At 42.2% G+C, this 16,736-nt stretch overlaps 1 protein-coding gene across 1 annotated transcript in view; it reads left to right on the top strand.

Moving 5' to 3' along the window:
• Positions 1-11,429, top strand: part of wtip (WT1 interacting protein) — a 30,133-nt gene extending 18,704 nt beyond the window's left edge. Inside the window, exons 3-8 of the mRNA XM_061068334.1 lie at positions 779-846; positions 3,014-3,076; positions 3,520-3,650; positions 3,844-3,895; positions 4,671-4,739; positions 7,249-11,429. Of these exons, the coding sequence (XP_060924317.1) occupies positions 779-846; positions 3,014-3,076; positions 3,520-3,650; positions 3,844-3,895; positions 4,671-4,739; positions 7,249-7,401 (536 nt within the window). The 3' untranslated portion in view covers positions 7,402-11,429. The remainder of the gene's footprint in view (positions 1-778; positions 847-3,013; positions 3,077-3,519; positions 3,651-3,843; positions 3,896-4,670; positions 4,740-7,248) is intronic.
• Positions 11,430-16,736: the final 5,307 nt, after the last annotated feature.

Raw genomic sequence — 16,736 nt, 5'->3', positions numbered from 1 at the left:
TGTGTATGAGTTGTGAATGGATTCCTGTTGGGATCAATGGTCTAAGTAATTAAAAGGGGGCACCGGCAAAGTGTTGCGTACCCTTGGCCAGCCATCTGCTCTGAGCTGATTTTCTGCTGCGGCCGTAAAGAAAGAGAGATGAAGGAAAAGGCGCATACAGTATGTTGTGTTACTCTGAAAAGTGACGGATAGTTGTACTGTGTTCTTTGCTTGTTTGTGGTCATTGTTTTCAGGTCCCCCCCCCCCTACATTAAAAGTGAATACATTGAATAAATAGGAATGAAATAAATATGCATATATATATATATATATACACAGTAATACAAGGTATAAAACAATTCGTCAATAAAATACTATGGCCAAGTCAACTAGCAGTTACAGTCATTGCAGGAGAAGTCAGCTGTACATGAGACCAGACTCGAGAACTCCGTCAGTGAAACAAATGAGCGCAACTTTGAAGATTTTTGGACCTCATTCCAAATGTAGGGTGCTTTATAACAGAAAGCTGTCTTCCCCAAGTTGGTCTTAACACGAGGCAGATATAAGGAAAGCCAGCTCTGGGAGCGGGTATTGTGGGTATTACAATTCCAGCTGATGAGAGAGGAAGGATATAGTGGCAGTAGCCCAATGATTGTTTTGTAAATATGTAAAAATGACTTGTACTTCACTAAACAGGCATACTGTAGAGGGGTTGTCCAGATACTTTTGGCCATATGTATCTGTAGCAGCGATTTGGCAACGTAGAGAATAGAGATTAAATCAGTTGTCTTCTTTTCAGGGCGAAGGCTGCGCGGGAAAGCGTTCTACAACGTCAACGGGAAGGTCTACTGCGAGGAGGATTTCCTGGTGAGTCACCTGGGTGTCCAGGAAATATTGATTTTTGTTGTGTGATGAGCAGTTGAGCTGATAGCACCTTATCACTGCCTTGTGGAGAGAGGTGAGTGCGGAGCGGGTGGAGAGGAGAACAAGGGATTAGGATCTCGAGCTGCATTTTGCAACCCTCCAGAGGAAACAGACATTTCAGCTACAATTAGGAGTTTAGCACCACCCCTCCAATTCACACCAATTTCCCCCAAATATCCCCAAGGAGCTCAATTACCCCACGTGCTGCTCCTCAGCACTTACAATTAAGGGTGGGAGGAGGTATTGTGGGGCAGCTGTTGCTCTCCGGGCCCTGGTCCATCTGCTTCAGGTTAACAGGGCAGATACAGGACCTGCTCTCACGGTTCTTATATTGTAAGTATTGAAAAACTAAGTCTAATATACATGAAAACAAATGGAACAATTCTAATTCTGATCACTTTTTCAATGCTGCAGACCTGCAGCATTATAATAACATATTGTACAGAAATAAGACAGATTTTCTGAAAATGGAGGAAGTTGCTCTTAAAAGGTTCCTGTAATATAATTATTGCTTCATAAATGATCTCACAACAAATGCACTATTCTGCTGTCACAGCTTCCTGTTTATAGGCAACTTCCCCACCCGACAATCTGTAAGGAAATACTAAAACGCCTGTTTTTGTTATTTACAATCAGAGCCCCTCAGTGATAAACTGGTGCTGACGGTCAGGTGACGGGATGAGACTAATCTCCTTCCACCTTCCTCTCACAGCTGAGACTCGACCAGTCTGGCCTCTCACCCCAGGGGTGTCTCAAGGGTGGGGGTGGCAGATGGTAGAAAGATGTCAGGGGCAGGGGGCAGCTGCCCATCACCACCTCCCACCTCCACCTGGTCCACATGTCAGGACCCCAAGGGGCTTGTGAGCTGCAGATGGTCACCTTCATTATCTGCTGTAGGAGTAGGGTTGAAGGGAAAGGGACAATCGCCGGGTGTTTTGTTTCCTGTCATGCACAGAGGGCACTTCACACCCAGTTAGTCCAGGGGAGTGGTCACTGTCCAAACATGGCAGATACCACATATGAATAGATGTAAGTGTATGAATGTGCTATCAATGCAAAAAAAGACCACAAACATTATTTAGGAGAATGGAGATGAAGGAATTGTGTAAACGCCTCAGGTCAATGCTGCCTGGTGAATATGTCAGATTAAAGACAAAGGATCCTAAAAGAAACCTCATGTTAATCTTACCATGCACAGCAGCGCCCTCTGTAGACCACTCTAAGACCAAAACGTCCTAGACAGATCAACTCAATTCAGTTTTAGTTGTATGGCACAGATCATGCATTATCGCAAGGCACATTACAAAGTAAAATAGACCTAACAATATTTGATCACAGAGACTTTCCAATGGTCTTTGTGACTGTGGAGAGAAAACACATTTATAGTGGAGAAGACCCCCGTCCTGAACCAGACCCAATCTGCCTCGACTAGTTGGGGTGAGAGGAGAATTGGGAAGATAGAAGAGGGAGAGACTAGGAACATATTTAAGATTTAAGTTCAGACTGCTTGTTACGTCAAAATAATAATAACACATAAATAATTATTATTATTCAAGAACTGTCAGATCTGGATCCTGCAGCTCTGGAGGCAGAGATACCTGCAGATACGAGAAAGAGTGATAGAGAGAGAGAGAGAGAGAGGTCGCAAACTATTGGGGAGAGAAAACACAGAGTGAGATGTGGGAAAAATACATTGGGGGCCAGAGGTGGAGAGTGGGAGAGAGAGAAAGGGGCTTATGATGGGAGTCCCCCCCCCCCCCCCCAGCAGCTAGGCCTGTAGCAGCATACCTAATACCTATTTTACACCAAATTCAGCTGTTGTGACTCATTTCCCATTACTTATAGAGGAGTTTGTCTTTTAAATTAACATGTTCACCCGGGTTAGGGTTAGGACGTGTCTACTGCATCACCTGATCCGGGAGTGAATACTGATTGAATCTATTCCCATTGCAGAGAAAATTATGACGTTAATGGGTGTTATTGTTTTTTTTATGGAAAAGGGGCTTAAGGGAGGCTTCACACTCACCTGAGCCAGTTCTGTTTATGAGGTTGTAATGATTCCTTATTCACTGCTGAGTGTAATAAATCCTGTGTCTCATCTCACCCACAGTACTCTGGTTTCCAGCAGACGGCTGACAAGTGCTTTGTGTGTGGTCACCTCATCATGGAGATGGTAAGAGCTTTGTCACTGAAAAGGCAGAGTCCATGAGAGTAGCCAGGGTAGATGTGTGTAGAGCCTCTGGTAGTTTAGAACTCGACCGGCAAAACATTGTGCTGGATGCATGAATAATATTTATTTCTGATTCCGCCTGATGTATTATTGTGCTCATTGTAAGTGAAGCAGATACTCAGCAGACATAGTTGGCATTCCAGCTTGGTACATATAATTCTTGCATCTTTATACGCTCACAGTCTCCCTCACTACAGGATCATCTTTGATATCAAAGCTCCTCCTCACACGTGACGTTGCATTACCCTGTCTGAGTCCATGTTTTTAATCTGGACTTTAAGGAAGATGGCAGCCCATTGCATGACACTGCTTGAACTCAGTGGCCTTGCTCCTAAGTCTTACTGTTATCTTGTCTCTGTGTGTGTGTTTTCTATGTGGGTGTGTAGATCCTCCAGGCGCTGGGCAAGTCCTACCATCCAGGCTGTTTCCGCTGCGTGGTGTGTAAAGAGGGTCTAGATGGAGTGCCCTTCACTGTGGATGTAGACAACAACATCTACTGTGTGAAAGACTACCACACGTAAGGAGAACAAATACAATGTGACAAGCTGTGTGAAAAGACAAAGTGGTCCCTTTGTTCCTGTGGCTGTTGTATAATGTTTGAATTGGTATTTTACTGGAAAAATGTGTTTTTAAAAATATGGAATAAGAAGTCAAGGGATTGACATTGCACACAGACTGGTGTTTAATTTTTGTTGTCTCCTCTATAACAGGGTTTTTGCTCCCAAGTGTGCCTCCTGCAACCAGCCAATCCTTCCAGTCCAGGTCAGAAACACATCTGAATACATCTGAATGAATGAATGTATCTCACATATATGTTAAGGTTTTCATCTCAGGGACAAAATGCTCCGCTGGTTGAAAAATGGACCAGAATATATTGAATTGACGAACCAAACTCATGAGCTGGTCAACAAAACATTCATATAGTACATTTAATGAGATGAATTTGGTTAACTATCAGGTCTAGAACTATTACAGGACGGATTAGTAAAAGAGAAATATTAAGATCAGATGACATATTTTTTTTAACAGTATTGAAAAAATTAGATCGGGTCTAAGATCATATTTGTTTCGAATTACACACAAAAATTAGCTAAGATTATCTTTTAGATTATACCTCTGCCTCATATTCTAAGAAATTAAATACAAACTACAATTTACTCCAACGGACAGCTTAGAGTCTTATTAACCTAACCCCCAATCTGCATGTCTTTGGACTTTGGAGAAAACCCACGCAGACACGGGGAGAACATGCAAACTCCACACAGAAAAACCCTGAGGCGGGATTCGAACCAAGAGCCAGGGATAGTGCTAACCACTGCAACACTGTGCCACCAAAACCACCCCCAAAAAATCCAAACTTTCCCCTACTCTTTGTGATACAACCATATGTATTCAGAGCAGGTGTGGTGCATCCTTCTGTACTGAGGTGGGGCACATGGCAGCAGCAGGAATCAGACCTCAGACCAGCAGGGTATTGGACCATCATTTCAATGAGGGATGTAGTGTGAAGATCTGAATGTTTGACTTGTCTCACCAGGGCTCTGAGGAAACCATCCGGGTGGTTTCTATGGACAAGGATTACCATGTAGAGTGTTACCACTGTGAGGTGAGATGATCCTCCAGCACACACCCGCACACACACACACGCACACGCACCAGACACGCACGCACACAAACACACTCACACAAACGCACACACACACACTCACTGTGTAAGCTGCATGTGATTTGACTTGAGTCAAGTCATCATCACTGCATATGATTCAACCTTTTAGGCCGTTATGAAATAACACTCACAAATATTTGCACACACAAGTCACACTCATTAACCACACATACCCGATTTTGCACACCCGCACAGACACGTGCACACTTACTCAATCCCTTACACACAGTGAACCTGGGTCAGAGCTACACACTTTGAACCGATGAGTGTGATTCACTTCTCTTGTGAATATATGAGATAAACACAGACACGCACGCACACATGCACACACACACAGATATCAACCCAAGGTTACAGCACAACATTGTGACTCACTGACTAAGCACATTCCAGCGGCGAGGTCTAAACTCAGCTGGGGACTTGTTGCTTAAACCAGTCATCCTGACATTTGACTCAGGCACATTGTTCTTCAAGTGGAAGTGTTTAGTTCAACAAAGCACATCCACAGTTCATTACACCCTGCAGTTAGTCTGTATCTTTTTCTGAATTGTAAATTTATAAACACATTAATTCTACTCAACCTTCTCCTGCTAATTTCTCAGAATGGACCAAATTCCTCTACATAGAAATAGTTCATGATATCATGTAAGAGGTGGTTAATCATTCAGCCGACCTCCGGGGGACAGAGGAAGGGTAAAGTCCAGAGCTGAATCATCCTGGACTTGTTAAATTCATCCCAGGTTTAAAAAACAATAACATATTTTTTAGATCAATCCATTAATCAATTGGTTTTAAAAGGGCAGAATCACAAAGCTTTGCTTTAAACACACTTTACGTTTAAAGAGAATGCATTGGACAAAACCAACATGTAATAATACAACGAAAACACATCAAGATGTTTGAATTCAATTTAAATAAATGAACCTCACTGAGAGAAGGGATGTTTGGAAGGTGGGTTGGAGCTGAATAAGTTCTATGGTAGACTCCATCTCTTTAATCAGATTCTAAATGTGAATATGCAGAGTCTGTAGGTGAGAGACTGAATTTTAGGGCTGGAAGGCTTCTGCTTACTGTTTCTAGTTTGACCAATAATGTTTGAGTTGGCTTTGGTTGCCTGCAGGTAAACAGTCCATGTGGGGAGCAAAAGACATTGAATATTAATTAACTGATAACTTTTTAATTTATCTATATTCATAAACAGATAACTGTTAATAGGGATCACCCAACTTGTCCTCTGAACTTAAAACTCCTACTAAAAGTATCGCAAGTTATTTTTTATCTGGGGAAATGTTCAACTTGTGTGATGAAGGAACTAGTTGGACTGTAAAACCATGTACAACGAACAGAAGATTATATTAAAATGGTTTTGAAATATTGGTCGCCCTCAGACGATAGCTGGCAGGCTTTGAAATTGGGGGTAGACTATAATGAAATGAATAAAAGTCATTTTTCAGTCTCGATGTAAAGATTTCAACTGATATGCAATAAAATCCATTTCAGAGAAAAGGGGCTCAGCGCCTAGCAGAAGATTCAGTGAGATTCCCACAGTGTGAGAACTCATTTCTAAAACATGAACTTTCAGCTGCTTACCCAGAGTGGTCCAGGGCCAGTCAGTGCGTGCTGTCCCTGCAGCGTGTTCTGACCCCGACTCTCATCCCTCACAGACCTGCTCGTAAACTTCTCAGCAGTTCAAAGGTTCCATATGTGTACTGTCAAATCTGCACATACTTGAAACAGAAGTACTCAGAAAAATACACAAGACCACAGGTCAGGTCTAGGGCCTCTCTGCTGCAGTAAACTGGCTTCATTCATGCATCCTTGTTGCTTCTGGACACTGACGAAAACCCCATGTGTGAAGATCATCTCACTTGTACCAGAGCTTTGCCTCAGGACTCGGCCTCCACAGCACTGAACATCCACATGACTGAAGTCTGTGTGCATTGATGTCCTCCTGCATCTCACTGAACTCTTCAGTCACTGGAAAGACCAGACAACGGTTCACTCTCACCAGTTTAAGTTTCAACGTTTAAAAACTTACAGTAAATGTAAATTGGACATAGTTCTCTGTTAATGCACCGAAGGAAATGTCCAAAGATCTCAAAATCCATCCACCAGGACCTCTTGAGCATATCGTGACTAGTATAATAATAAACATAACTTTTCTGAACAAAGTTACAAAGAATGCGAATTAGAATAACAGCAAGTAAAACAAGAGAAAGATAATCAATCAACAGAGGAGAACAAGAAGGCTAACACCCTTATCATGTTAAAAACTGAAAAATCCTGCAGCCTTTATCGTATCTGCTCCAAAGGTTAGTGGGTTATATTCCTTGACCCATACTCCACTATTCCACCAAGTTTCAAGATGACTGGTTCACTTAAGAAACAATCATTTCAAATAAACAAACACACATATTGTTGTTGATTGTCTTCTTGTGTACTCTTTCAGGACTGTGGTCTGAAGCTCAACGACGAGGAGGGCCACCGCTGTTATCCACTGGAAGGCCACCTGCTCTGCCACAGCTGCCACATCCATCGGCTCCAGTCGCAGGTCACCGCCCACCCGCCCCCCAGCTACCCCCTCCACGTCACTGAGCTGTGAGGAGGAGTCGGGTGGGCAGCAACCGAGCCCTGCCTCCCAGGTGTTCTGCAACTCCACCAGCGGGCAAAAAAGAAAAGGCCTGCACCCCCTCCAGCCTCTGTGTGGCCATCCGAGCTCCCGCCCCTGTCCTGGACCGGTTAGCCAGGCCGCGGACTAGCACCCACAGTGCAGCTCCCACCACAAGCCCTGCCGTCACATGACAGGGCTGGGAAAAAAGGGTCCCCCCTTCACCTCCATCTGCGGTCCTCTCTCCCCCCCTTCCCCTTGGGTGCCTAACCCTGAAAGCCAACTCGCCGGCTCATCCGGAGGCCCCTGGGGACGTCACACCTCCTGACCCCTGCACATTCATCGAAGAGAGGGGTTTTTTTTGGTTCGGAGGAGAGAACACAAACTCACTTTCTCTCTCTCTTTCCTCGCTTGCCTTGCTTGCTTTCCATGTTTTTCATTCCTGCGCTCGGACATAAGTGGTTCACCGCAGTGGATTCACCAGCGCTGTCACGTCTGAGAACTCGGTGGCAGGGAGGCCGGGGAGCGAGCCACTACATTCCAGTGCCGACAGGGCCGGACCGGCCCCAGGGGTGGGCATGCTGTGCCTCCAGAGTGGGGCCCCCTATGTGCAGCTACTAACACTGAAATGAAGCCCTGCTAAAGGCTATGCAAAGCACACCCAGCATCATGACACAGAGCCGTGAGAGGGGGGGGGGGAAGACTGTTGACTCATCGCCCCTCTCCTTGCACCACCCCAACAAAACCGATGCACCGTAGCACCACGAGCCCAGAGGACCGACTGACATTCCACTTATAGAAATCTTAGACGAGACCTCGAGAGATTCACAAGCAGTGTCTTAATTAATGATTATATTATGACAGAAAAAGAAAGTTTTAGATGCACATAGATTGTCTTTTTATATATGAATATATATTTTGCAGATGTTTTCCACATAAGATCCTAGATGTAGAATCTCTTTTTTTGTTGCTGCGCTCGTGATAGATTCCGAGGTGAAACACGCTGTCTGACGCCTCAGAACACGTTTGGTCTTTTGTATCATTTCTCGTCCAGGACACGGAGCCTCCTCCAGTTTGTCAGTGGGTCAGAGATCCACATCGTTTTTAAAGCAGACTTGGCTCAAATAGTATTTGCCTGCAGTTGTTTTCGTTCCACTTTGAGTACCAAATGACTAGTTCACAAATTAGTTTGGTTTTTCACAGAATAACCCTCTAAAACACACAGTGTCAAACATTTCTAAACTCTTACGATTATCTTTTACAAGTGTTGCATTAAATTCCCACAATAGAGACCATTTAGCTTTCCGTCAGTTGTGCCACTGTGTTTACAAACGATCTTTCTCTGAGATTTACCAAGGGATAAGAAATTACCATGTCCTTGCTTGTAGAATATCTTTGATGGCTGCATCTTTTATGTTTCTCCACGGAGCATTTGTGATTGTCAGCAGACCCAGCAAGCGATAGCAGAATGTACAGGTGCAGGCTGGGTAGAGCGAGAAGAGATGGTGCACTAATTAACAGATAAAACGACTTAAAAATACTAAAAGTAAAGCCTGTGTGGGGAAATGCTGCCATGCATATGTTATATTCCATATTTATATTTGCTTTGGCAGTCTGTATTGATCTGTAACATGGACTCAGTCTATGCGTCCATGAGTACTATGGAAACCAGTCATCAAGAAGTAGCTACATTCCTTCAATAAAGATAAATGTGAAAGGGTAAAAGTGATTCTCTGTTAGCGACAGCTCCCATGCTGCCGTATGAATCTGGCGTCTTGCCGTTTGCTGCTCAAAGAGGAATGAAACCGCATCAACTGCTAAAATACCTTTTAGCCTCAGGTCTGTCCAGGACACTGACTCTTGGTATGTTTTTTTTCCAGACACTGGTTTTGTCACACAAGCACTGAGAACACAGTGTTCCTATGAGGAACCGCCACTTGTCCGCATGCCTTAAGACAGAACAGGTATGTTTGGGTGTCTCGCTCTGGGGCCTGTACCATGAAGCACCTTCAGATCAGCCTGGGTTTTCTGGCTTCACTGAGCCCGACATCGGCCGTCCTGGATGAACTGTATCACGAAGCTTAGTTATCAGCTGGCTCTGTTAACTCTGGATTTACTAATCTGGCTATGAGAACGTTCACGTTCCAGTTATTATCTCGTCTCCTCTTGTTAGTCTGAGCTGCTGTGACACCATCGGAGTGTAAAAACATCAACACTGTCAGGAATCAATCTGATAATCTGTGTACAATTAATTGAAATGCAGCTGTAATCCTCATTATGTGGCTATTAGGTGGTAAACTAAGTCTGGAGCAGAAAACCAATTCCACAGATCTATAAAAATATCTATTGATCTTTAATTATTTATCACTTCAACTCTTTTTGTCCATGTCCGGATCCAGTAGAAATGCTTTCCCAGGGATCTGATCTGGTCAGTGATCAGGCTGCTGACAGCTTTTGTTCTCTGAAGTTCACCTGCTCCAGATCAGGTTAGCCATGCTGCCTAGGTAACCATGGCAATCTACCCTGGTTTAAAAAAAAATAAAAACCTGAGCCAGCTTCATGATATCAACAAACCTGATTTAAGCCCACTGTTACCTGGACAACCACCTGAACTGGCTTTGTGGTGCAGGCTCCTGGTTCCGCCATTAAGCCTGCTGTTGTGTTTTTTGGGGAAACAGCCCTGAAAACCTGGAGCTGCTGGTCCCACCCACGTTTTTAGGAAGCCCCCCCCCTCCCCCAACCATATTTCCCTTGCTTGTTACGTGTGTCTGAGTGTGTGTGTGTGTGTGAATGTGTTTGTGTGAGTACTGTGTGTATATGCAAAAGAAAATCTAAATGAGACAGAAAAACAACTTGAAGCTCTGAGCTGTGGTGTCACTGGTGGAAAAGACTCTTCACCCCTCTCCACTGGGTTTCTGCTGTTATGCGTTTTTTTAGGATTGGAGCTCAGCAGCTCATTAATGGAGCCAGAATTCAAGATATTGTAGGAAACTTTTTCTTTTGAGGTAAAAATCACTGCATCATTCCTGCACAAGCAAAAATCTGATTTATTCAGATGAACCCCAACTGTTTGTGCAAATTGTGTGCGAGTGTGTGTGTGTGTGTGTGTGTGCACCAGTGGCAGGGCCATGGCACATGCACCTCACTGTGTTTGCAGGGCAGCACAGCATCAAACACAGTGAACCCCCCCCTGCTCTCTCAGTGATGATTTTCATGTTGTCCATCACGTACCTTGATGTTGTTTTAGCAAACTCCACCCAGGTGGTTAATTCAATATAGAATAAATCAATCGCCAACTGTTATTTCCAAACTCTGGCACAGCTCTTATTCATACTGTAATACTGTAAAATGGACACTCACGTGTGAATAAATACTACTGAATGTGTCAAAGACTGAAGCGGAGACTGAAGCCAGGGGTCACCACTGGCAGAAAGTGCTTTTTTTTTAATGTAACCTGATGTAATGAGATTCATTGGAATGTAATAATGTTTAGTGTTGGTTCTCCTCCTAGTTGTATATGTGTAAAAGCAGAGACTGCAAACTGATACACGAGACATTCCCCTTGTCGTCAGATGTGTTTTTACCTCAGCTGTGTACAAGGGTTCTGGTCGAGAAGAATGAGGCATTTTCTGGACAATATCAACCCCTCTGAGAAAAACCTAAAAAGACTGTAAAGAGTGTATCCCCTTTAAAATATGTCTTAATCCACCTGTTTTAAGAGTGCTACTTCAGTTTCTATTGCATAGCACACAGCTAGTTACCCTGTACATAAAGAGGCTAGTTTTTTATTTTATTTTTCTGTCAGAAATCACTTGGAAAGAGAAGAAGTTTTTTTCTTTTCTCCTACTGGTAGTTCCAATAAGCACATCTCAACACCTGTCACACAACTTTTGTATCTCTAAAATGTTTTTGATTACCTAGATGGTTCATAAAAAAGAAAACTAGATCTATTTATCTAAACATGAAAAAAAGTCTAAAGTTATTTAATGTATTAAAATCGGGACGTATCATTTAACTGTAGATGACATAATCTGCTTTTTCAATAAAGTGGTTTTGTAGCTAACTGCAAACAATGTCCATTTCTTTGTCTTTTATTTTGTTGCATGTATTTTTTTATTTGGTCATTTTAAGCTAATCAAGACTGTCAAATGTGTGTTTTTGTGTAGTACAGCATAAAACCTACCACCACAAATTACATGCACTTACATATATGCATGTTTTATTATAAATATTCATTTATTGAAATCAGAAATTTTTAACCGTATAGATGATGGATTATAATAACAGTTTAGTATCAATGATAGATTATTACATTAAATTAAAAATTACACATGGAATTTGTTTTTTAAATCACATTTAAGGGCTAAGCATTAAAACAGTAATGATAATTATTGCAATATAATTATAAACCAAATTTGTCAAATATTTAGCTGTTTATCAAGCATTAATGTGTTAATGTTAATATTTATCACAAAGTATAGTCTAAAACAAAAAGCTTCACTCAGGATATAAAATCTGTCCTTCAACTAAAGAAAACATTACAATGTCACATTTCTGGTGAAATGTATCAATATATTGAACAGAGTTTCTCCACGTGTGTTGTAACTTTACAGTTGAACTGATCCTGTTTCCTTTGAACAGCTTCAGGCTAACTGTTTTCCATTGTTAACAGTTTCTGATAAACTAACCACCGGCTGTAACTTCTATTGAAGTGAGCCAGTATCTGAACTTTACACAAGTCACGTTAAGTGATCCTCACAAATCCTCACAACACCATTTTTATGAAAACGATAAATGCATCTTGTAATTTGAGACGACGTTTACAATCTCAGAGCCTGTGGGTTTGCGAGAAACTCCCACAAAACACTTCAAATAGCTTCATTGAATTTGTGCTCAGGGCTGGTGATCTTCACACATAGTCGAGTTACATCCAAGCATGCAACCCTGTGCTGGAGGCCGTCATGTGATGGACTCTCCCTCCTGGGATGCAGCGCACTGATGGTCAAATAATCAGAAGCCTGGAAAAGACATGACCATCAGAAAACCTGAGGAAGATGAACGAGATGATGATGAGAACAGAAAACATAACGCAGTAATGAGACGTATCAAAGCACAATTACTTAGTTGCGGTTTGAAGTAGATTTGCTATTGAGTAATTTTCACTTTTACTCCAATACATATATCAGCAAATATCTGTACTTTCAACTGCAGAACACTTTAAAATGCATTGTGTTACATGTTCACATTGTTTTTCTATATTTTTTAAAAGTTAAATCTACAGGGAACTGATCCACTGATCCAATCAGAGCAGACGGATAACATTAGAACCTGGCCCATACTTTATGTCATATACTTTTACATTAGAGAATAAAATACATTGTGCAAGTTCTTTTCCTTTTAGCACTTAAAGTACATTTAGGAGTAAGTAGTTACTTACCTTTAATCAAGAAGAAAAGTTACTGTGGTTCTTCAGTGCATTTTTGTTTATTAATTTGTGCTGCCAACGAGTCACTTCCCTTGGTACTGACTCTTTTTTAAACTGCTCCAGTTCATTAACATCCCTGAAAAGACCACACAATCATATTAAACAAACTATGCAAATTTAAAAAAATTCTCAAATTAAGTCGGGGAATAAATATTGTCTCATATTTGACATTAAAATTCCTTTGGTTCTTGAAAGTATGACAAATAAACCCAGTGATGATTGAAGAAACCTCCAGATCTCTGCCACTTAAACTTACTTCTCATGATTAAAGTGGTTCTCCTGACGATGTTTCATTCGATGCTCAACGACTCTTTTAACAGTTGTTTGTGTGACTTGTTAAAAAGGGCGGGGCTTTGGGATTTGAGTCTTGGATAGAGACTGCTCCCCCGTGGTGCTGTGTTGTTCAAACGCTTGGATGAACTGGAGCATAAAGTTGATTAGTTGATTAAAGGAATTCTCCTCTTTCTCCTGATATCAAATAGTGAAGTGTGACGCATCCTCCAAACACACACACACACACACGCACACACACACACACACATGCACACACACACGCACACACACATGCAAACACACTGAGATAGAAAAAGCAGCAAGAACACAAATGATCTCAGCAATAGAAAGAAAGGCAGAAGGAGGCCTGCAGTAAAGTATGTGTGTGTGTGTGTGTGTGTGTGTGTGTGTGTGTGTGTGTGTGTGTGTGTGTGTGTGTGTGTGTGTGTGTGTGTGTGTGTGTGTGTGTGTGTTGTTTGCTGTAATTCCAATGAACCGTGGAAGCTTTAACCTCTCAGGAAGGTTATACCTCCAGGTCTCACAGTGACAAACTGTGGAACGATGAAGACGTGGAAGAGGACGTGTGTGTCATGGGTTGTAAGGAACAAGAACACGCCACAGGCAGTACACTTCTGCATGTGAGTGGGTGGGTTGAAGAAGCAGGGATCTCAAGTTCTTACTAACCTGCCTGCTAAATGAATAACTGATGCCTGGCTCAACCTCAAGAGGGTTAGAAATCAAGTTATCCAGTCTTTATAGCCTCATGGAAGCCAATTATACAAGATGGAGCTTACAAGACGGTGTTTAAATGTGCACTGGAAGGATTGTGCTAAACACCAAACTCTCAGTGTCAATGTTTTCAACATTCTTGGTCATATCACAATGTATATGTGTGTGTGCGTGTGTGTGTGTGTGTGTGTGTGTGTGTGTGTGTGTGTGTGTGTGTGTGTGTGTGTGTGTGTACACAGAGGGGAAAAGGAAGATGATATGAAGAGGGAGGAGAAGAACCAGGTGAGGAAATGTATACATCAAGAACAGTAAAATATTGTCAAATGTGTAATTCAGCAGAGGAACTGTGTACATGACACATCCTCATCCGGAGCTGAGGTCTCCCCCCCCCATGCTGAGACGTGTTGGCCACCGTAGCTCTCTTTCCTCTGGAGAAGGCTGTGCAGGGCTGGACATAAAACACAATCTTCTTGTCCGTTGTCAATTTTAACTGAGAAAGGAAGTTAGACAAAGGTTTATAAGAGGAAATTGGATGTCTTCAATGGCAAGTTTTGTAACTGCACAACATGGCTGTCAGTGTTTTTTTTTTTTCTTTTCAGGTTATATCTTTCACATCATTACGGAGTTTATAGGAATGCTGAGATAGGGAGCTATTAGAATTAGTATGCTGACGGTACAGAGCAAATCAGCATCAGAATTATACCCAACTTCTATTTCTTCTTCTTCTTGAACGATCATATGCAAATGCCAATCCTCTTCACCTTGTTTGTGTTTTGATTGGAGGATTGAAGGATGGAATTTGGAGGAGTAGCAGACACACAAACAAACAAGCAGCTCTCCAGTTGGAATAGTATAATATGACTGTAGGATATAACTTGAAAAAAAAAAGAAAAAGGCAAAACCTGCATGCCCTTAATACAATTTTACTTTCAAATGTCAATTACACTGAGTGCACCTGTAGTTATAAGGCACTGAGCCACAGACTAGTTGGAGATGTTGATACATTTTTGTGAGGGCGTACATAAAAGCAGAGTCTGCCCACTCTCCTGCGAACAGTGGTGTTCAGTGTGAGGAACTCGCTGGTGTTGGTTGACAGCTCCATGAGTTGGGGCACAAAGCACCCTTTATGTGTGTGAGGGTTCCACCCTGTGACTCAGGGAGCTCGCTCTCCCTCACTCTGTGTGTATGTGTGTGTGTGTGTGTGTGTGTGTGTGTGTGTGTGTGTGTGCAGAGGTAGCAGAGCCCCCTTGAGGGATCTGCTTTGAGGTGAGCTCTGTTACAATGCACAAAAAGCACACCTTCCCCACGGAGCCCACAGGTCCCTCCACTGCCAGGAAATGAGTGAAAATATGCTCACCACAGGATTACCTCATACACACTCAGGCTTTGGTTACTGACACTTTGTCCCCTTCCTGCAACCAAAATATGCAGCCTTTGACTTACCTTTCTGTCCGGATCTCCTCCATACACCTCGTTTGAATTTTGACAACATGTGTTTCAAACACCTCGTGTTTTTGTTTTTCTTCAGGACGTTGAGTTGATGTATTTACTTGTCAAGCCTCAGCAACAGTAGCAGAGGATGTTTGGAGCACCTCTGGAGGAGAATCATATTTCATCTCCAGAAAGTGGAGGGGGAAAGATATTACAATACCAGACACTTTGAGTCACCTCACAAATCGTTGCCCTTGTGGTGTTGAGCCACGAGAGACTGTTTTCACTTGGTTTTCCAAAGTGATGAGATGTTCATCTTAGAATCTGCCTTCTCTTTACAATGGAGGAGATTGGATTCCTTTTTGCTCCTGAGACCACAAAAACAAATGACATAAAGACGGCAACGTGTTTTACTAGAAACAATGTCTTTGTTCATATGATAACATGGAATGTTTCTTCTGAAGATATTTGGTTCCAACTACATTCAATTAAAATATTTGTTTATGTATTATTATGGATTTGTGATACCTTTATTACATGGTTGATGTTAGGGACAAAACAGGGAATGAGGGGAGTGACAAATGGGGAAGGACATGCAACAAAGGTCCTTGTGAGCCTTGAACTGGGGACATTGTGGTTCACATTCAGTGCACTGAAGAAGCATTGCACTGAAGAAGCATTGCACTTCTATCATCAGACAAAAAAGATTTTTTGCAACAGAAACAAGCATCTAATTCCACTCCCAGAGATTTGTTTTCGTTTTGAAACTTGTAATCTTGATAGGCCTATCTGCAGCTCTATCTGAAGCCACAAAAAGATTTATACAACTTGTGCTTTTTGTCATACACAGTACTTCTCCCAAACACATGAAATCACATACTAAACGGTCAAATCTGTGTATTAGCTGTAAAAAATATATTTATGTGAGAAGGGGTACCCCTAAGACAACAGTATTAAATTGCCAGACTTCAATACCAAATATGAATAAAAAACTGTCCCCTGGGCACCCAACAGCTCACCTGGTCTGTGTCCCATGTGGAGGATTGAGTCTTCCTGTAGTGACCCCATGTTCGATTCCATCCCAGCTCCCCACTGTTTTTTCTTTCCCATCAAAATAAAGGCATGAAAAAAATATATGTAGCTGTTCCCCTTCATGGCCTAGATACTAATGTAGGTTTATGTTATTGACATGAAGGTGTGTCATTCAAACATAACAGACTATGCAAGTGCTACATGGAATAAAGTGCTTATCAATTTTTGTCAATAAAGATGGAGGTGATTCATTCACTTGTTTTCTGTTGGTCTTGAATAAGCCTCAAACGACTGTGAAGGTTAAGACATGTGTGTGTTCTTTGTCGACTGCTGCACAAAGAATACACTCATCAAAAAACACCCACCAGCCCTGTCTGAC

This window comes from Limanda limanda, chromosome 3 (genome assembly GCF_963576545.1).
Source record: "Limanda limanda chromosome 3, fLimLim1.1, whole genome shotgun sequence".
Taxonomy (NCBI): Eukaryota; Metazoa; Chordata; class Actinopteri; order Pleuronectiformes; family Pleuronectidae; genus Limanda; species Limanda limanda.
Note: the sequence above shows the minus strand (reverse complement) of the source record. Positions and strands in the feature narration are given on the sequence as shown.